The sequence below is a fragment of the Verticillium dahliae genome, genomic scaffold, assembly GCF_000150675.1.
Source record: "Verticillium dahliae VdLs.17 supercont1.5 genomic scaffold, whole genome shotgun sequence".
NCBI classification, from domain to species: domain Eukaryota; kingdom Fungi; phylum Ascomycota; class Sordariomycetes; order Glomerellales; family Plectosphaerellaceae; genus Verticillium; species Verticillium dahliae.
Genome location: NW_009276938.1, coordinates 204,853 through 225,388, shown reverse-complemented (window position 1 = coordinate 225,388; position 20,536 = coordinate 204,853). Strand labels below are relative to the sequence as shown.

Sequence of the window (20,536 nt, the reverse complement as noted above, 5' to 3'; positions counted from 1 at the left end):
CCGTGTTCCCACGAATTTCGGCAGTCCGGTAGCTTGCGCACCAAGCAGTTAGAACCTCTCAAAAACAATGCGCATCCGGGCGGTGTTGACTCAAAAGTAATAGATCTGTCAGCCTGCCTCCAGCACTATTCTCTGCATTCATTCCAGATTTGAGCAAGAGATATCCCCGTCGCCAGGAGTTCGCCTGGCAGGTCGGGGGCAGGCACTGCAGAAAAAGGGCGTGGTATGTGCAAGCACCCTGAAAGTACTCAGCGCCCGCCCGCCATGTGGAGGAAGCCTTTAGCTTCCATTAAAAGACGCCCGATGGCGGTTTTTTGACGCTTTCAGTTGGCGTCTGGACGCGCCAGCCCAGACTTCCCTCCCCCCGTCAGAGGGGGGGGGGGGGGGGGGCACTGAACACCAATCGTCCCAAGTCCAGGCCAGGCGTCCAAGGGCTCCCGCGTGCAATCGCCCATCGCGATCCGTGACGTTACGCTGCCGGCCGGGCTGCCAGCGCTGATTCCGGTATCTGGCCATCCCCCTTCCCCGTCGTCCCGCGACGATCTAAGTGAACTCCTCATCGTCCCGCATTCTTTCCATGACCAACTTGGCTCGCAGGTCATGGACAGAGGAAAAATTGGCCAACACTGACAAACCTCTCGATCGCTACAGTGTGCTCCCAACTGCGACGGCTTCCTCAAAAACACCAACAGCCGACGAAGAAAACAAATCAAAGAGATAGGCCAAACGTGGATCTCTTGGACTGAGGCTTGCCGACCACCAGCCGCCGCCACTCGCATTCTTGAGCTGTACCTTGCCTTGACAAGCACGAGGCAGTCCGACAGATCAGCCCAAAAAAAAAACCCATTCGAACCGAACCCCACCCTCAATCATCCTCCAGGCCAGCCAGCACTAACAAAGTGGAGAGCTGGACTGGTGTCTCACGCAAGGCCGACTCCCATCCACTTCTCTCGTGTCCAGCCGTTTGTGTGTCTCTGCCGCGGTGGACACCAACTTTGGCGTCAAACAAAGCCAGGGCTGGAATGTAGAGAAAGAAGAGGACCCGTTATTCACACGCACTCGAAACACCCATCATCCACTCGTCCAACTCTCAAAGACTTGACGGGCTGCAGAGTCGCTGCAGAGCGAGCTGCCGCAGCAAGAGGACGGCAAGCGTCCTCTGGCCGGGCGCCTCTGGTACCCTGTCGCAGTCGCAGCACTTTCCCCCTCCCCTCAGTGCAACAGCAAAGCCAACGAGCCAACGAGCCAACGACGAGGCGTTTCGGCCAAGGTCCACGTCTGGAAAAGCACGGAACATAGCATAACATACCGGTACATTCCCCCCCACGGATAAAAGTCATTTGGGGTCCCTGCCCAACTGGATGGATGACTGGCGGGCGATCGCTGCACGGCGTTCGCTGCGCTGCACTGCGCTGCACTGCACTACACTTGCAAGCCTTCTGCACAACCTGAAGCACGGCGGATGGGCTCACACGAATGAACAGATGACCCGTCTCCTCCTCCTCTCGTCATGTGTGTCTCCGTACCTACTTGCATAGAGGCCGTACCTAAGGTACTTGCACAGAGGGAGAGAAGCTGACAGCGAGTTGCGGAGACGGTCCTCGCTAAGAATTGATGAGAGCTGGGGGTTCACGATCTGGTGGCTCTGGATCCTCGCACTACTCGTTTCGGATCGCCCACTCCACTCCATCAAACAAGCCCTGAAGGTCAGGGCTGGCCAGACCGCCTCTTCGAAGGCCTGACGACGACGAACTACCCAGCAAGCCCAGGTACAACAAGCACACACAAACGCGGACAGGGAATACCACAGAATCAGGCGCCTGACTGCAATCCACCTCGAACCCCACCATACCTAAGGTGCCTGGCACGGACAGACAGAGGACGGACCCTGCACTGAACCTCATCCTGGACCTGGACCTGGACCTGGACCTGGACCTGGCAAGAAAAAAACTGCACCTGGCAGGAAAAACCCTGAGGTCGTGGCATCCACTGGCAAAGCCTGTCACCGTCTTCTCCTCCTCCACCCCTCCCGGCCCCCGGTCCCCTGCCACCCCCCCCCCCTGGTAGCGTCTTTCGGATTTCCCAGCTGGCCCCACTGCTCGTCCGGCCTTTCCTCTCACAGAACCGGAAATCCCCAAGCGCTAGGAAAATATCCAAGGTCCCAGTCCCAGTCAACCAGTGTCCCAAGTTCCAAGGCCTCAAGGCCCCCAGGACCGCAAGGCTCAAAGGCCCCTCCCCCCCCCCGACTGCGTGTTCAGTGGGTTCCCGCCAGTTGTCCCACCTTTGGTCTTTGCCTCGCCTTCCTCCCAACTCTGTCTGGTGTCCCCCCGTCCTCCGTCCTCCTTCCTCTTTCCCCCCCACTCTTCCCTTCCCGCTGCGCTAGATTCGCTCGATGGGTGCGCGCAAGCCTGACCAGGCCTGACCTTCCCGTCTCCTCCCTCCTCCCTCCTCCCAGTCACCCCTACACCGACCGCCTTCCCGGCCGACACATCCTGTCTCGCCCATTCCTCTCCTACATCTCCTTCTTACCGCAGACGTTCTTTTTTCCCGCCGTCGCTTGCGGCCTCCATCGCCGGTCGTTCAAAAGAAACAAATTTACGAGGGGCAAATTCAAACGTCCACTTCCATCTCCTAGGCTACGGCGCAAAACATTCGACCGCCCAAAGTCAACAATCCAAAACACAACAACACGGACGCCACGCTTCAGCCAGCATTTTCCTTTTTTTACCCACCCCTCTCAACGAACCACGCCAGTCAAAACCTCCGACCATCAAACGACCTTACGACGACGAATCCAGTAGTATTATGAGATCCTCGAGTCCCTCTTGAAGACGCTGTCGCCCCATAATCCAAACGGCACGCGCGACTTATCAGAGCCAGACCCACCGCCCGCTCTTTGCGACGACTTGTCGCATCGATCAACCTTTTGCGCGCAACCCTCCAAAGGCTTGCGCAAAGCACGAACCACGCAAAACCAGTCATTCGGCATTCATCTGAGACCTGCAGGGCGCAACATTCCGACAAAAGGTCCCCCCCGCGCCGCCGAGCGCAACACCCCCCTCCCCCCTCAGTCATCATGGCCTCTTCACATTCCGGAGCTGCCACGCTCCCCAAGGGGTTCCGCTACCACGACACCGACTCTGCCGAGCCCAAGACACCAGAACCCCCCCCCGCCACCGCCGACGCCGACCACGACCAGAGCCTCGACAGCAGCATGCTGCAGCCACCGTCGCCACCTCGTCCCAGATTCAAGCTCAAGAGGCGTGTCGTCTCCAGCTTCAACGCCCCGACCCAACAGTTTCTGGCATCGGTCGCCGCTGCCGACGTGCCTATTCCCAGCATCGAAGAGAGCGCTACCATGGCGTCCGACGAGAACATGACGGGCATGACGTATTCGGATCTCGCCAACACGAGGTATCTTGACGATCTCGACATGGGCAACAGCATTCGAGGGAGGACAGTTTCGCCCCCCAAGACCCCGGCACCCGGCTACGCCCCGTCCCTCTCCCCGAGGCGATACCCCAACTGGTCGAGGGACTCGGCCGTCACCAGCGAAGATGACGACGACGGCGACGATTCCTCAGCCGAGTGGGAGTCGAGTCGTCCCTCCACTGCGCGGTCTACACACACCAGTGCCTCGCTTTTCAGCCGCTACTCCATCACCTCTGACGAGCTCCAGTGTGCCTCGGTCGTAGATCCAAGCGACCTCGGCTTCCGATATCACTTTGAGGAGCCCAGCAAGTCGGCCAACGCCTACTCGCAAACGACATCCAAAGCCTCCAAGATGAGGAAGGCGGCCTGGACCAGGCCAATGAGCGATCATCTGTGGTCGACCTATCTCACCTATCTCCAGGACCCGAGCATCACCCCCGTCCGCAACAGCAAGTCTGGCGTCCCTCCACAAGGTGTCTGCGCTCGTGTGGCCCGGGAGACGAAGAGGAGTTGGCGTGGGCCGAGGCCGAAGAGCGGCGCCGGCACCCACACGCCAACCCCCGATTCTAGTACCTATCTGCAGTGGCCGCACACCTACGCCGCCACGCGCGCTCACCTACGGGAGCTCTGCAAGCTCAAGGCCTCGTCACACGGCATGCGCGCCAGTCAGTACATCAAGCACAGCCCAACACCATTCGGCCGCACCGCCACCAGATTCTGGAATCGTCGCTCGACACCGACACCCTCTGCCTTCTCTTCGAGGGACATGGTCATGTCCCTGACGCTAAGCACGGCTGCGTCGATGCAGCCCCGGGGCCCGCTGGCCCAACTGACACAGTCGACGCCGGAACCCGTTGCGGCGCCAGCCGCGTCCACGCCCGAGCCGAAATCAGAAGTGCCAGATATACCCACCATCGGACGCCGCCGGCTGGCATCTCCATTTACCACGAAAAGCTACGGGCCGAGCTCGTCGAACGTCATGGGTGCCTCTGCCGACCAGGGCCCAGCCAGGCAAAGCAGCACGTGCGGGCCCCGCCGCGGTCTACAGTCGCCCGTCAAGCTGGCCCGTAGCCGATCCAACACGCAGAAGCGCAGGTCCCGCCAGTCGTCAGTCGAGCCCCGCAAAACGAAGCGACCCAGCCTTGCCTCCGACTTTTGGACACAACCGACGGAGCCGCTCGTCGACAAGGTTGCCTACAGCTCGACCGACAGCCACAAGCTCGATAAGCTGTTTGTACCGCGGACCAACTTGGCTGAGCTGTTTCCCCTATCGCTCGGAGTGAACCAGTCGCTGCCGCCGCCCCAACCCCAGTTCCAAAGGGGACTCACTGCTGCCGCGAATGCGCCAGCTCGCCTCGGCTCACCATTCACAACATCATCCTCGAGCCTTTCTTTTCCTAACCGGTACACCAAGCCGGACGAGCGGAATGCCGCGGCTGTTTCCAAGCCTTACGCAACGGTACAACAGCCACGAGAAGTCCCCAACGCGACGCCACCACGTGGCTTGGTCGGCCACCTGGCATATCTTGATGAGCGCCTCAGGGAGCTTCGACGACACGACAGCCGCCGTCGATCCGAGTCGCCATTCTGAAGGCGTTTTTGCATATGACATTCTCAAACACATGCGCATCGTGCCCTGTCATATCTTGTCATGATCTCATGCGATGCTTTATGACTTTTTCTCGTGTCCATTCTTCACTTCTCCTGGCTCCGCGCCTATTTCTTCCGTTTTAGTCTTGATCTTTTCGATTCTGCATCACATTTTTCTGGCTTCACATAATTCGGGGCCGAGACAAACGCACACAGACCCTGTCGGTGTTACGACATGTGTCTTTTGTCTTGTATTCACCCCTGGCTTTCTGCTTGTCGATGGCTGCTTCCTTTTTTTTTCTCTCTTTTTGGCAGGGCCCGTGGAGGATACTGCGCCTCTCTTGATGAGACGGGAACGAATGAATGATATGACGACACGAATACCAGGGCATGATGGGCGCCGATCCTGACGGCGATGAGTCTCTTGTTTCCGTTTCAGCGCGGACACGGGAGCTTGACGACCCGGGGCGGGGGATACGAGGCGATGAAGGGAACCATGGCACGAGCCCTGTGCCACCTCCACGAGCGAGCGACGAATAGATGAACCCAATCGAGATGGTCTCCCGCACGCTGACCGACCCTGACCGCCGTCCCGCCGTGACCGTGTTTGTTTGATCTAAATGTGACTTTTTTCACGAGCTGAACGGCAGGGTGACGAAATCCGCACAGTCCCCGTTTTCGGCTCTCGCCCGTCTTTTTTCAGGCGAGGCAAGAGAAGCAAGGCTAGCAGCGCCGGAGTCGCTTCATCTGATCTCAGGCGGAGGAGCGTCCTGGGCTTCTTTTTGTTCATTCTCGGAAGATCACCCCGGCTCTGAAACAGCATGTTTCTCAACCCATGCGCTTCCCGATTCCTTCTCAACAGTACTGGCCCACGGGACAATGCAAACAGATCCGGGGCATTTCTTTGTTTCCTCGAGCCTGTTTCTTTTCGTTTGCGGTACTCCTCCACGGGCGGCGATCTAGCAGGGGACGTGCGGCGTCCCTCGGGACGGGTGTTTCATGGCCGGGGCACGACCGCTCCACGGCCTTGTTCCTGGGTGGAACGGCCTAGTCTTGTCGCGGACCCCTTCTTGCTGGCCTTTTTTCTATCATTCCTAATTTGGAATGAGGCGGCACTTGATTTAGCTTGGAGGGTTGTTCGTGGTCTTAGGGTTTGCATTGGGTGGAGGGGTGTATGGACGGCCTGGCGTGGATATGCATTCACGGATACAGGAGGATGCGTCGTCAGTTGTGGTGTTCGACAGGACTTTTGGCTTGCTTCTCGGGTATTCAGAAGGGCTGCTCTGGAATCAGGATGACGGCCCTCACGCACGTGAACTTCATAGACAATGACGACGCCATCGGCCTCGGCCTCGGAGGTCTCAAAGGAGAAGTCCGGCATGCAGGTACGCGGATCGAGCGTACAGCGCCGGACATTTCCCTAAAGACCGGCGCATCTGTGATCGACGTGTCTGTGCCGGACTCCAGTTACGCCCAATTTCAAGTACCGACAGAGGAAGCAGCAGCTCACACGTTCGCTCGGAGTTCATCAAGTTGTCAAGGCCAGCTTCATTTCATTCTTGCTACTAAGTAAATATCTGTTTGTTTGCATGTTTGTGGGTTTTCCGAAAGGAGGGAATAAAAAATTACAGCAAAGATAAAGTTGACCATTCGAGCCTCCGTCTCGCAAGCCGTTCGGTTCCCTCGTGAGGATGTGCTGCCCGATCCGGTCGGCGGCGAGGAGCATCTCGACACGGCGCAGCCATGATCGCCGATGCTCTCTCGGCAAGAGCCGTCATCCCTCACCGTGCGCCCAACGCGGTGCGCCTCGAGCTTGGACGTCTCGTTGCGACTAAGCCCACAACACGCTCTCCATGCCAGAGGGCCGGAGTTGAACGAGATACCCCGTGCACCGCTTGACTTAGCCGCGATCGAGCGACGCGCAGGTGCCCAGTGCGCTACGATCCCATTCTCGGCGGACAGTGACCCCTTTCAGTCCGGTAACCACGGATCTGGTGTTTGAAGGACTAAGTGCGCTAAGCCGATAAGCGACTAACCCAGGCCTTAAAGGGGCTACGGCTTGGTCACTCGTTCGGAAAACGAGACGACGGGACTGTAGACTTATCGACAGCGAGCAGATGCTGAAAGCGGCCTGGGCGTTGTGCTGTGTCTGTGTGCTGTGCACTTGAGACTCTCGCTAGATGTCGAGTCGACCCCAACAGGCTTTTGTGGAGGGGTGGCGTCGGGCGGTGATGGTGGTCAAGCCTGGTCCCAAGGGCTGCAGGGACGGGCTCGGTCTGTAGAAGTGAAGAATATTCGTGCCCCATGTCGAGAATCAATCCGACTAGGGGGAATTCGGTGGTGGTTTATCCAGCCACGGCTGCGTTGGCCAGGGGTCTGGCTGCCTGGAGCGGCATCGGCACCTCGGCAGGGTATTCATAATGGCGTAGAGGGGCTGCAGGACACGAGGGTGACTTGACGTGCTTGACGAATCTCGAAGACTTGTACGGGACAATGTCAATGATGAGCGGCACCAGCATGGGATAGTTATCGAGCTCCATGCTGGTGGCTGCATGCGGGCATCTGCGTTCACCGACAGCGGCACGGTGCGTGTGAAACGAGCATTGACGGAATCCAAACTGGCGCTCGTCGTTACGGAGTTTGTTGGCAGGGATCCGCAGTTGGGGGTTCTTGATTCGGGCGTCCAGTTTCCCCTTGTTTAACTTGGCGACGTGCAAGACGTACTCGGCGTTGAAGTCGGAGAATTGTTTGAGCAGAGGCTCGAAGAGGCAGTTGGCGTCCTGGTCCCGCGGGTGGCATGGACCGCCGGCGATGGACCACGCAACCATGGCTGTAGCCCAGCGTCGGAGTCTCATGGTGGTCCTCGCCCCGCGCTCGCCGAAGAGGAAGGTGACAAACTCGGGAGTGACATCCCAGTCACAACGAAGGTACAGGTCCTGCAGGGCATCGATGGCCATATCCTGGAGCTGGTCAAGGTCGTGTTTCGCGGCGAAGATGTGGAGGTTGACGAGGGCCCAATGGAAGCACTCGCTAGTCTCTTCAGGGGCATCGCTGACCATCGCAATCATGTCGTCGAGGTGGCGACGGAAGGCGTCGCGCTGATGGAGCCAAACCGTAAAGAGCTCGAACATGGCAGGGGATTCATCGAGCAGTTGAATGGGAGTCGACGACGTCTGTTGAGGAAGCCATACCGGAACGGACTTCTGCACCAGTGACAGCTGGAGTATGCCGGCGGGGGTGGCATCGAGCTGGTCTCTGAAGAACTGGGACGTGGCGCTGAGGAGCTTCTTGTTGACCCGAAACTCCCTCTGTTCAATGCCGACAAGCACGCGTGCTACGCCTTGCTTTGATGATCTACAAGGTAAAACATGAGCTCGAGGCGAGAGTGTAGAGGGATGTTGGGGGGGGGTCCGGTACTGACAGGTTCACCAATGTTGATACGGACGCATTATGGAAGATTGCCTTGGGTCTCGCCATGAGGTCTTGCTGTAACAGAGTGAGAGTCTTGAGAGAAGGTCGGTGATGCGAACCAGCACAGTAGCAAACAAACGATAAAACAAAGAGAGCAGCGGAACGTTGGTTGGTGAACTGCAAACAAATGGACCGGCCGTAAACACATATACTTGACTCTCCCAGAGAGCACGGAGGAAACGCACGCACGGGGGAAAAGGGTCGAGCGAAGAGGCGAGGTGAGGATGAATTAAAAGTGTCTGGCCCCAAGTCTGGTTGACGGTCTTGGCTTACCAAGTCTGGGGGCTTACCTGGCGTAGCATCGCGGACGGCAGGAACGGTTTGCGACCATCAATCCCTGTCGTCGAGCGACCTTAGCCGGCACAGGGCAAAAGGTTATCGAAGGGTCGTCATCGATAACCTGCGCGCGGTGTACATGTACTGGCTGGTTTCAAAACGGTTCCCCGTACGGAGCCAGCTCCCAGTCGAAGGAGTTCTCAGGTAAAGAGAGGGGCCATGGCAGACGAAGGCTACGATGACATCGGCCGCCGCAGTCCACGGCGGGGAGGGGGTGGGCCAGGCGTGAGAGTCGGGCTTGGAGTTGGGGTTGAGCAGGGATGTTGCCGTTTCAAAAGGGGGCGTCCCAAACAAGCTGCCCATCTGTGCAGGGCAGGACGGGCGATGAGCATGGTAGACAGGCGTGCTTCAGGTGTCAGCGTCGACGGCAGCAATGGGTCGAAGGCGCAGTTCGTGACAGGCTTAATTGGCGTGTTATCGGCCGGGAAGCTGTTGCATGCTTGTCGCTCCATCGCTGGCTGTCGCACCAAAAAGAAGACTCCATCGTTACGCGGCCGCGCTGGCACCGCACCTGCGCGCCAGATCGTCGGGAAAGCGACGGATTAGGGAAAGTCTAGGGGCGTGCGTCAGTTCTAGTGCCGCACAAGAGAGAGAGAGAGAGGGCTGCTGACTACAATGCTGGTAGAATATACGATGTGGGTGGTTGCTGAGCCTGGTTTGCTCTGCATACGGTACCTACTAGGTAGGTAGCTGTCTGTGCCTTTGCCCGACTGCCTGGCCTCGCGTGTGTGTCGCCGGCACGCGAAGAAGCCGACGATGCTGGTCAAATCGAGTCAAGCTGTCGAGTCGTGAGGCGTCGACGAGCTGAAGGGTGCCACTCGCTTGGGGGGGAGAACCCTGGGGAGCCTAGGTAGGGCATGGGGGTCCGCTTGGAGTTAGTTTCCCATGCTTGGGACTTGGGACTTGGGACTTGGGACTTGGGACTTGGGACTTGGGACTTGGGACTTGGGGACGCCGTTATCGTGTCTCGTGTCGGGGGCAGCGTGCGTGGGCGCACCGTTGTGGCACGACTTTGATGATGGAATGCAGTGTCGTGATGGTGCATTGACGGAGGCAATCAGATTCTTCTGCTCTGGCCCTCTGTATGTTCGGTTGAGTCGGTCCGCCGCGGGGCTGCTGTAACCTCAGTGGCAGGTGCGAGCGGGCTGGGTGAAGATCAAAGGTCCGAGGGCGTGGAAGCGGGGAGTGATCAATGGCATTGATCATGATTGAGAACATAAGCGAGGTCGAGTAGTCTCTTGGTGAGAGCTGAAATGGTCGTCAAATGGTCGTAACAAGGGTCTGGATGGGTCTTCTGTGGGCGTTGAGAGGGAACCGTTGATGCAGGCGTCGACGATGCAACCCAAGATGAGATGGGAGGGCCACGAGGGCTGTCTGGGCTGTAACAGTGCCAAGGGTTAGGGACGTTGCGAGCCTGTGCCGATCAGGCCCGCCACGCTTGACGTGCGCCACGGGAACATATCAGCCTCATCAGTGTACCTGCCAGGCACGAATCGACCCTACGGTTCCTGTCATTGTTGCCTTTCCCACACCAACTACCTACTAAGGTACTGAACGCTGCTCGCCTTTCTGTACCACCGGTTGAGAACAATCGGATGAAGCCGGTCTAAATCCTCGTCAATCATGCTTCATAAGACTCGTCACACCATTCTTTGCTGGTGGCCCTCTGATCATCGCGCACATCACCTTGCGAGACCATGTTTGGCATAATCATGGAGGATCATTCATTTCATCACCGAGGAATGGCCAAGACATTCGGTGCCCCGACACGACTCGCGATTGTCACAAAAAACTTCTCACTTAATAAGCTCGGTGAGGCAAGATCTACCGGCCATTCCGTTTACATCCGTCCTTGGACATGTCGGTCCAACGCAAGCATTGCGGGCTGCTGCGAAGCCACAAGCAGCATTTCTCTCGTCTCACTGCCCTGCTGCCAATATTCCATGATCTTCCAATGATCGCCGCGTGGTAATTGAGAAGTCCTGCAAACACCAACAGCCAACTTGAATCACGCCGTGTATCCTATGTTGCCCGAAATTTGCGAAATCATACATTGCTCATGCGTCGACAGCCCCTCGGCCTCAGGTATGACAGAGGAATACTCAAGGGTATGGCGCAACGATCCCTTCCCTTTCCACCTTGGCCAGGCTGTCAAGAAGGAGGTCTTGGATCCGGCATATTGACAAGCTCCGTGTCTGTCCGGGGCCCGCCTCGACAGGGTTCTTGAGCTTCGTGGCCCTACATGTACACAATCCGAACATGGGAGAGCAGGTGTCCCTCTGTGATCCCGGCAACGCGGCACTCCATGCTCGCTACCAGCGCTTGTCCAACCCAGACGGACGTCGTGAGTGGTCTCAAGCTGTCATTGGTAGTCGGCCTGACGATGACGGTTCATCCCAACAAGGACCCTGCAGGCAGTCCAGCAAAAGCATGCAGGAGACCAAGTCGACCTCGGCCCCGCCCTGTACATGACCCTTGCTGCTAACAGAAACATCGCCGTCTGAGCAGTCCAATACCCGTGTTGCGCCGAGCGTTGTAGGTTGAATACGGAAGTCTGATGAGTCGGCTGCTCAATGCTGGCTATTGGAGGCGCGCTCGTTGTCCGATGCTGGCTGGTACAGCCTCTTCATTTTCTTAATCTCTGCCATGTGACAGAACTCAATGATCGGTACCGAGCACTCGCAATATGTTGACTTTGACTCACTAGTGTCGTTCAGTTGTCGGGGGACTTGTTCAGATCAACTTCGCCTAGCTCAACAACGGTAGAGCCCCTGTCCTCGGGAAGCAAGCAGACCGTATGCTCTCGATCAGCAGGCGTGGGCGGAAAAGGTAGGTCATCGGGAGAATATGCAGGCTACCTTGGTAAAATTGCTGCAAGGACCTACAATGACAGGAGTGTTGGAAGCGCAGAGGCAACGGTGAGATTGCGTGAAGTTGGCTCACAAGGGACACCGCAGGGACGAAGGCCAAGCGTCTGGATAGCTCTGAGAAGGGCCGAGAAGGTTCCAGTTTCTGCACCATATTAAGAGTAACCTGAACCGGACCTTCGCAGGAATCTCCATCGCTCTTTTTTCTACCTCGCCATTTTTGTGTCGCACTCGTTGATCGCTGAAGTCTTCAGTCTGCCGAGAGTAAAATATCTACTAGTGCGAGTATATCCACAGCAGCTGCCACATACATAGTCTTCCTCGCCTTGGACATCAAACCGGCTCTATGGGCCACCACTTGACCATGTTCTTTTTCTGGCCAGGAAGGATACCTAAGCTAAGCTTATATGATCATATACGTACCACAGAGCTCTTCGAACGATCAGTGCAGGACGACATTGTGCTGCAGCCAGACGGCGAGGAAATACATCAGCGTGAGCTCGCCGTGCAGTGATGCCTGGGTACAAGATCTGGAACAAGTCATTCAAACAAATTCGATTGGTATCCTTTTGATTGCTACGTTGACATGTCACTGAGGTTCCCTTCTGCGAAGCTCTAATAATTGTGAGCTGAACTCTTCTACATGGTGTTACCTGTTATCGCCTGATAGATTTAATTCCAGCCCTCTCGCTGGTCCAATTGCCCATCAAATCAGAACAGGCATCACTTGCGATGTAGGGCCAGATTAGCAATGGATCCTTGTTTGTTCTAATGGGACAACATAATCAATCGCAACAGCCAACGCCCGTGTCGTTCTTTCTTCGACCTGTGAAGTCGTCAGGATGTCCAGACTAGCCTATGCTCGTCCACGATATAAAGCCTTTGTTTGACAGCTGCTGCCAGTGGTCTCCGACCGGTAGGCTGGAGACGCAACTTCAAGTCCTGTTAGCCGGGTGCTAAGACGTTTGTGGCGGGGGAGATTCGGGCCGTGGTCTAAGACTTCGAGCCGATACTAATTGGGAGACTGTTCAGCAGTAGATATGTGAGGCTGGCCTAGGCCTGAAACCCCGAGTTGGATCCCGCAAGAATGTATCATATGTCAAGATTCAAGATGCCAGATAACAATATGTCAGGCCCCGCCTCACAATTGAAACGCGTAGCAGCTTTTAAGGCCTCACATTTACATTAGAGATCCTCAGAGGGCAATGTCTCTTCATGACAGACTCGTTTTTTCCAGGGCTTCGAATAGCAAGAGGGTTGGCTCGCCGCTCGAAGTCGCTCGATGGTAGTGGCGGACTCTCAGCTCCAATCTTCAGGTAGATAGTAGCTGTTGAGTTTGGTCCAACGAGAGCTGCGGAAGATGCATGTGGTGGCAAGTACATGGCCCACCTTTTTTGAGCAGTCGTGGGCGTACCTTATATAGACGTGTTTTTATACGACCCGAAGTGGCTTGAGTGCGAAAAGGAGGTCTCTACGAAGTGATCTGTCAATTGACTCGTGACAACGAGTTTGAGAGCTGACTCGGACACGCAAATCGCTGCTCCCCGAATGTGACTGAGGGATTCAAGCAACGATAAAGGTTTTCTGTCTCGTTGACTGATGGGTGCTTGTCATGGCCGGGTTCCCGACTCCCCGTTCGTGCGATGTCGTCCCGGGGAGCCACAATTTGAGCCACAACTGGACCCTCAGCCCCACTGCCCCAGTCGTGCTATCAAGCAGCAAACCCCATTGAGCCCCCATTGAACCCCCCGAGAGTCCCAGCAGAGCAAGCACGCCATCCGCAGACTGGGCGCTGGGGTCGGTCGGTGATCTGAGCTCCCAGGGACCAGACCGCCGCCCCCCGTGGAAAAGCCCGCATTCACCGCCTGCCAGGCTGGACCCCTCCACAGTGAAAGGAGTGAAAGGAGGAGAAAGACAACAGCAAGGCCAGGTAATAGAGGGAGAGGCAGAGAGGGATAGAGAGACCTGAGCCAGTGAAGTGAAGGGGTCGTCGATAACCCCGCCAACGGTATGGCCCCCAGCGAGCCAACCATTGCCATGACCCCGCCGCAAAAGTCTGCTCCGCCGATCTCGCTACATCAGTGTAATTGGCGAGTACCCCTCTTCACTCTGCCCGCCATTTCCCTCGCTGCCCCTCCATAAAAGTTCCCGGCTCGTTCCATCACCGCGACTTTCTCTCCCTTTCCCTCTTCCTTTCCTTCCTCACTTTCCTCTCTCTCCCTCCTTCTCCCACCTCCCCAACACACAAGTCTTCTCCCTCTGAAGAAAGAGAAGAAGTTGACGCATATCCTAATCTCTTCTCCCCAGAGATCACACACATACACACACAGACAACATCATGGTGTCGTCAAGCATCCTCGGCTTCCCCCGCCAGGGCGTTCTGCGCGACCTCAAGAAGGCCAACGAGGCCTACTGGGGCGGCAAGCTCTCGCGCGATGACCTCCTCGCCGAGGGCAAGCGCCTGCGTGCTGCCCACTGGAAGATCCAGAAGGATGCCGGTGTCGACATCATCCCCAGCAACGACTTTGCTTTCTACGACCACGTCCTTGACCACATCCAGCTCTTCGGTGTACGTTGCTAACCCATTCCCACCCCCGCTATCTCTCATATCGCACCATTTCTCGCCAAGATTACTCACACGCTCCTGCAGGCTGTTCCTCCCCGTTACACCGACACCAAGCTCGAGCCCCTTGACGAGTACTTCGCCATGGGCCGTGGCCACCAGAAGGACGGCATTGACGTCCCCTCCCTGGAGATGGTCAAGTGGTTCGACTCCAACTACCACTACGTGAAGCCTACCTTCCAGGATGGCCAGGAGTTCAAGCTGTCCTCCAACCCCAAGCCCGTTGTTGAGTTCAACGAGGCCAAGGAGGCTGGCGTCACTACCCGCCCCGTCCTTCTCGGTCCCGTCTCTTTCCTCCACCTCGGCAAGCCCGACCGTGACCAGTCTGTCGACCCCATCTCCCTTCTCGACAAGCTCCTGCCTGTCTACGTCGAGCTCCTGAAGCAGCTCAAGGCTGCCGGTGCCGAGTCTGTCCAGATTGACGAGCCTGTCCTCGTCTTCGACCTGCCCGAGAAGACCAAGGCTGCTTTCAAGCCCGCCTACGAGAAGCTCGCTGGCGAGGGTCTCCCCAACCTCGTCCTTTGCCACCTACTTCGGTGACATTGTCCACAACTTTGACGTCTCGCCGCCACCACCCCACCTGTACGGCCTCACGTCGACCTCGTCCGCAACCCCGAGCAGCTCGGCCCCGTCATTGAGAAGCTCGGCCCCAAGCAGGTCCTGTCTGCTGGTGTCGTTGACGGCCGCAACATCTGGAAGACCAACTTCTCCAAGGCCATTGGCATCGTCAAGGAGGCCGTCTCCAAGCTCGGTGAGGACCGTGTCATCGTCGCCACCTCCAGCTCTCTGCTCCACACCCCCCACACTCTCAAGTCCGAGAAGAACCTTCCCGAGGAGGTCTACGCCTGGTTCGCCTTCGCTACTGAGAAGGCCACCGAGGTTGCCATCATTGCCAAGGCCATCACCGACGCCGCTTCCGTCCAGGAGCAGCTCGATGCCAACGCCAAGGACATCCACGCCCGTGCCACCTCTGCCCGCACCAACAACCCTGACGTCAAGAAGCGCCAGTCCGAGGTCACCAAGGAGCAGCACAACCGCAAGTCTGCCTTCCCTGAGCGCATCGCCGCCCAGCGCAAGCACCTCAACCTTCCCCTCTTCCCCACCACCACCATCGGCTCCTTCCCCCAGACCAAGGAGATCCGTATCCAGCGTAACAAGTTCACCAAGGGTGAGATCACCGCTGCCGAGTACGAGAAGTTCATCGAGAGCGAGATCGACGATGTCATCCGTATCCAGGATGAGCTTGACCTCGACGTCTACGTCCACGGCGAGCCCGAGCGTAACGACATGGTTCAGTACTTCGGTGAGCGCATGGACGGTTACGTCTTCACCACCCACGCCTGGGTCCAGTCTTACGGCTCTCGCTGCGTCCGTCCTCCCATTGTTGTCGGTGACATCTCTCGCCGCAACAACGAGGCCATGACCGTCAAGGAGTCCAAGTACGCCGCCGCCCACTCCAAGAAGCCCATGAAGGGCATGCTTACCGGCCCCATCACCTGCCTCCGGTGGTCGTTCCCCCGTGACGACGTGCACCAGTCCGTCCAGGCCCAGCAGCTCGCCCTCGCCCTGCGCGACGAGGTCATCGACCTCGAGGCCGCCGGCATCTTCGTCATCCAGGTGGACGAGCCCGCCCTGCGTGAGGGTCTCCCTCTCCGCAGCGGCAAGGAGCGCGAGGCCTACCTCGAGTGGGCCGTCGACTCGTTCAAGCTGTCGACGGCCGGCATTGCCGACTCGACCCAGATCCACTCGCACTTCTGCTACTCGGAGTTCCAGGACTTCTTCCACGCCATTGCCGCGCTCGACGCCGATGTGCTGTCCATTGAGAACAGCAAGTCGGACGCCAAGCTGCTGCAGGTGTTTGACCGTGAGGCGTACCCCCGCCAGATCGGCCCCGGTGTCTACGACATCCACTCCCCCCGTGTCCCCTCGGAGGAGGAGATCAAGACGCGCATCGAGGAGATGATCACCAACGGCCTCCGCCCCGAGCAGCTCTGGATCAACCCCGACTGCGGTCTCAAGACGCGCCAGTGGAAGGAGACCAAGACGGCGCTGACCAACCTGGTCAACGCCGCCAAGTTCTTCCGCGAGAAGTACGCCGACAAGGCCTAAGCGCCTTGTCACGGGGGGGGCGCCATGTGTATTATGAGCGCGGCACGCTTCGGAAGCAAGGGCGGCGCGCTCCGGTTAATGAGGGACAGGAACGGGAAACAAGGTTGGTTTTTATCAGCGATTTTGATGAGCGGTCTTTTCAACAGACCTTGAACGAGGCAATACCCATGGGAGATTCGGAAAAGCCGGGGGCAAGGGGGCCCCTTTTCGGCAACATTCAACATTGGCGTTCGTTTTCAACCATCTCCACGGGCGTTGCAGGTGATATCGGGACCAACCAGCCTCAGAACAGGCGCGGTTTGGCAAAAGAAAAAGTGCATTCAACAGATGGCGCTTTGACACTTCGGTCGGTAGACTAGAATGAGAGCCCCTTAACGGGCTACGTCTAATGATCGATTTTAACCATCTTGGTTCTGTGGCCCCGTGATGTGTGTATCATGTTGTGTCGTGCTGCTTCTGTCGCTGATGCCGATGTAACGTTAGGGCACGTACACGCCCCCTCATCCCTGGATGCCTCAACATGATGTACCTTGGGAGAAGTTCCTTTTCAGGAGCAGGAACTCCTTGCGCTGTTGAACAGCTTTTGGATACATCATGGTGAATGCATTATTTCGTTCCATGGGTCTCGGGTCCTAGACCAGCTAGTATCAATGATGTCACTTTCCGAACCCCGAGTCAGACTAGAAATCGCCGGCCCGCAGAAGCTTGGAAATACGTGTCTCCTCTGAGACTCGCTCCGGTCTGATGCACGCCTGCCATTTCGATGGCGGTGGTTCGGAATCAACGTACTGCAGAACATGGATGGTCTCGCTGGCAGCGGGGCTGAATAAGCCGATGGAATCACAAGTGTTTGTACTGCTCATGTTACAGCGGGACTTGGGCACAGCGCGGATTTACGTCGCGAGGGTCATGAAGCAGTAGTGATGACTTTTTGTTTGGTTTGGTTTGGTCCAGGTGCGGCAGGTCAGGCAAGTGCGACCCCCATGACGTGCTTGTTCTCTGAGATCGGGCAGGAGCGATTGCTGGAGGATGTGACAGGATCGACGGAACTCCTCAATGGCTGATTAATCAACCTCGACACACTTGGTTTAAAGACATTCTTGCTCCAAGGAAGTTGAGGAGGACGACCTGGAAGTTGCAGAGCATTTAGATTTTGGTGTTCCTTTTCTTCAAACCTCAGACAAACAGATAGACGGATGAGAAGCGTCCAAGCCCTCAGATCAGATCAGCCAAGCAACCCCTCAACACCACAGATCATCACCAACAACACCCCCACCATGCCAGTCAACCAGCGTGCCAAGGGCGTCCCCTTTTACACACCTGCCCAGGAGCCCGCCGCCGGTACAGCTCTCAGCAGCAACCCGCCGACGCTCTTCACGCCGCTCCAGATCCGTTCCAAGACGCTCGCCAACCGCCTTGTCGTCTCGCCCATGTGCCAGTACTCGGCCGATGACGGACACTTGACCGACTACCACCTCGTGCACCTCGGGCAGTTTGCCCTCCACGGCGCCGCCCTCACCATCATCGAGGCGACGGCCGTCGAGGCGCGCGGCCGCATCTCGCCCGAGGATTCTGGCCTCTGGACCGACTCGCAGATCGAGCCACTCCGCCGCATCGCCGACTTTGTTCACTCCCAGGGCCACCTCGTCGGCATCCAGCTCGGCCACGCGGGGCGCAAGGCCTCGACCCTCGCCCCCTGGCTCGCCGAGGGCCAGACCCGTCAGGTGGCCCACGAGGCCGAGGGCGGCTGGCCCGACGACGTCGTCGCCCCGTCGGCGCTGCCCTACGCCGCAGGCTACCCGGCGCCGCGGGCGCTGTCGACGGACGAGGTCGGGGCCCTCGTGCAGCGCTTCGCCGACGCCGCCAAGCGCGCCGTCGCCGCCGGCATCGACGTCATCGAGATCCACGCCGCGCACGGCTACCTCCTCACCGAGTTCCTCTCGCCCCTGTCCAACGCGCGGACGGACCGCTACGGCGGCTCGTTTGAGAACCGCACGCGCATCCTCGTCGAGATTCTCGGCGCCGTCCGCGCCGTCGTCCCCGACGGCCTGCCCCTCTTTGTCCGCATCTCCGGCACCGAGTGGATGGAGCACGCGGGCCGCCCGTCCTGGGACCTCGACGAGAGCATCCGCCTCGCCAAGCTGCTGCCGGGCCTCGGCGTCGACCTCCTCGACGTCTCCTCGGGCGGCAACAGCGCCGACCAGAAGATCGACATCCACCCCTACTACCAGGTGTCGCTGGCCGAGCGCATCCGCGCCGCGCTCGAGGAGGACGGCAAGGCGCTCCTCGTCGGCGCCGTCGGCATGATCAGCAGCGCCGAGATGGCGCGCGGCATCGTGCAGACGGCGCGGAAGCAGAACGGAACGAACGGGGCCGCCGCCAAGCCCACGGTCGAGGTCGACGAGGAGCACGGCCAGGTGACGCAGGCCGACGTCGTGCTCGTGGCGCGCCAGTTTCTCAGGGAGCCCAACTTTGTGCTCAACATTGCCCGGGAGCTCGACGTTGACGTCAAGTGGGCGAACCAGTACCACCGCGCGCCGAGGCGCAAGCACTAGACGGGGGCGTGGGTGACGTGATGGCTAGATGGGAGGACTTTGATTCAAGGGGCCCAAAGCACACACGAATTTATGACCCTAGGAGAACCAAGGACATTAATACACGTTCATTTGCTATGCAAGTAGAAAGTCGAACGTGGGCTATAACAGGTTAGCGACGCCCAGCTATAGCTAATGATTTCTTCACACACAAAACAAAAAAAGTAAAATGAGAAGGACCAGGACTGGTTTCAGTGCTCTCTTGGCCCATAAAGTTTACCGCAGACCACACAAGTCACGCAATATCACACCCGTAGCTCGACGGCAATCTTATCCTCCTTCCTGATGTCCGCACTCCGCCTGCTCTGCACCTCGCTCTCGACCAAGGCCCTCACGAGCCCCGTCGCCAGCTCGGTGCCTCGGCCGACAGCCTCCTCGCTCGCGTCACACGGCACGTGCAAGAAGACGACGCGCCGCCGCTCGCCCCGGCGATAGAGGTGCGCCAGGCTCGACATGTAGATAAAGTCGCACAGGTAGCGCCCCGCGTCCTCGGAGATGCGCAGGTCGGCGTCGTCGGGGCTCAGCCGCCGCCAGCGCCGCAGCGCGTCGCGCACGTCGACGTCCGTCTCGAGCTCGGGCGGGGTCTCGGCCCAGACCCAGTCGGGGCCTTGCTCGCGCCACCGGTCGTCGTCGTCGAGGCGCGTGCCGTCGACGTCGGGCATCGCGTAGCCGTCGCGGTGGCCGCGGCGCTCGATGCAGTAGAAGGGCCGCGGGCCTGCCATGCCGATGTGGATGCAGAGGTCGATGCGTGGCGGGCTGGGGCCTTCACTTGGCGGTGCCGCCGAGGGGTTGCCGGGGGTGTCGTGGGGGAGCTGGTCCCAGAGAGTCGGCACGAGACCTCGGACGACTTGGTAGTTGACGCGGATGGCCTCGGGGTGGACGAGGATCCGGACGGGCGGCAGTGGTAAGGCTGGCGCCGTGGAGGGGTCGGCGTCGGCGGCGGCGGCGGCGGGCACGGAGGTTGCTGGTAGGTGGGACGGTAGGCGGCGTGCGATCTCCCACGAAGGGTTGACGGGGTAGGCGGCTTTGAAAGGCTGTTGGCATACCGCTTGTCAGCCTGGCTGCTTTCCAGTACGTCGGATGCAATCATGGATAGCGACAAGGGGAGCAGGGTACTTGGGATAGGAGAGCAGGGAAAGGCAGACGTACGCCGAAGCCGGTCACGAGGACCGTGAACTCGTCCTGCGAGTCGATCTGAGAGCCCATTGCGTCGGGAAATGAACGAGAACAGAACAGACAAATCAGGTCAATGGCAGAAGAGAAAGACAAGGTGATCTTTGGCCCTTCACGAGACGCCCCGGACGGATGTGCCACACAATGCGTTGCAGTGCAGAAGCTGGGGGATGTACGGATATATCGTTGTGGAAGGAGCTCCCAGTACCTGGTGCTTGCCTTGCACCTGCCCCTCACTCAGTTCGGCTGGGTTGATGCGGGGAAGGACACATGGAGCGAGCAGTCGATCGCCACTACCCGCGCTAAGACGTGTGCTAGCCCTTCTGGGCTGCTGCTTGAGC

The 20,536-nt window shown here is 58.5% G+C and overlaps 5 protein-coding genes across 5 annotated transcripts; 3 read left to right on the top strand and 2 right to left on the bottom strand.

Moving 5' to 3' along the window:
• Positions 1 to 3,076: 3,076 nt before the first annotated feature.
• VDAG_03075 (uncharacterized protein) lies at positions 3,077 to 5,023 on the top strand (the record flags this gene model as incomplete). Its single annotated transcript, XM_009656940.1, has 1 exon — positions 3,077 to 5,023. One exon carries the CDS (start codon positions 3,077 to 3,079, stop codon positions 5,021 to 5,023), a length of 1,947 nt encoding a protein of 648 aa, XP_009655235.1.
• A 2,344-nt stretch (positions 5,024 to 7,367) lies between these two features.
• Positions 7,368 to 8,499, bottom strand: VDAG_03074 (uncharacterized protein; the record flags this gene model as incomplete). Its single annotated transcript, XM_009656939.1, has 2 exons — positions 7,368 to 8,376; positions 8,444 to 8,499. 2 exons carry the CDS (start codon positions 8,497 to 8,499, stop codon positions 7,368 to 7,370), a joined length of 1,065 nt encoding a protein of 354 aa, XP_009655234.1.
• A 5,207-nt stretch (positions 8,500 to 13,706) lies between these two features.
• On the top strand, positions 13,707 to 16,428 carry VDAG_03073 (Cobalamin-independent synthase; the record flags this gene model as incomplete). Its single annotated transcript, XM_009656938.1, has 4 exons — positions 13,707 to 13,779; positions 14,027 to 14,265; positions 14,347 to 14,835; positions 14,941 to 16,428. 4 exons carry the CDS (start codon positions 13,707 to 13,709, stop codon positions 16,426 to 16,428), a joined length of 2,289 nt encoding a protein of 762 aa, XP_009655233.1.
• Positions 16,429 to 17,705: 1,277 nt separating this feature from the next.
• Positions 17,706 to 18,983, top strand: VDAG_03072 (NADPH dehydrogenase; the record flags this gene model as incomplete). Its single annotated transcript, XM_009656937.1, has 1 exon — positions 17,706 to 18,983. One exon carries the CDS (start codon positions 17,706 to 17,708, stop codon positions 18,981 to 18,983), a length of 1,278 nt encoding a protein of 425 aa, XP_009655232.1.
• A 92-nt stretch (positions 18,984 to 19,075) lies between these two features.
• Positions 19,076 to 20,228, bottom strand: VDAG_03071 (uncharacterized protein; the record flags this gene model as incomplete). The annotated part of the gene is made up of 2 exons (XM_009656936.1): positions 19,076 to 20,056; positions 20,172 to 20,228. The coding sequence occupies 2 exons, from the start codon at positions 20,226 to 20,228 to the stop codon at positions 19,268 to 19,270; spliced, it is 846 nt and encodes a 281-aa protein (XP_009655231.1). The 3' UTR covers positions 19,076 to 19,267.
• Positions 20,229 to 20,536: the final 308 nt, after the last annotated feature.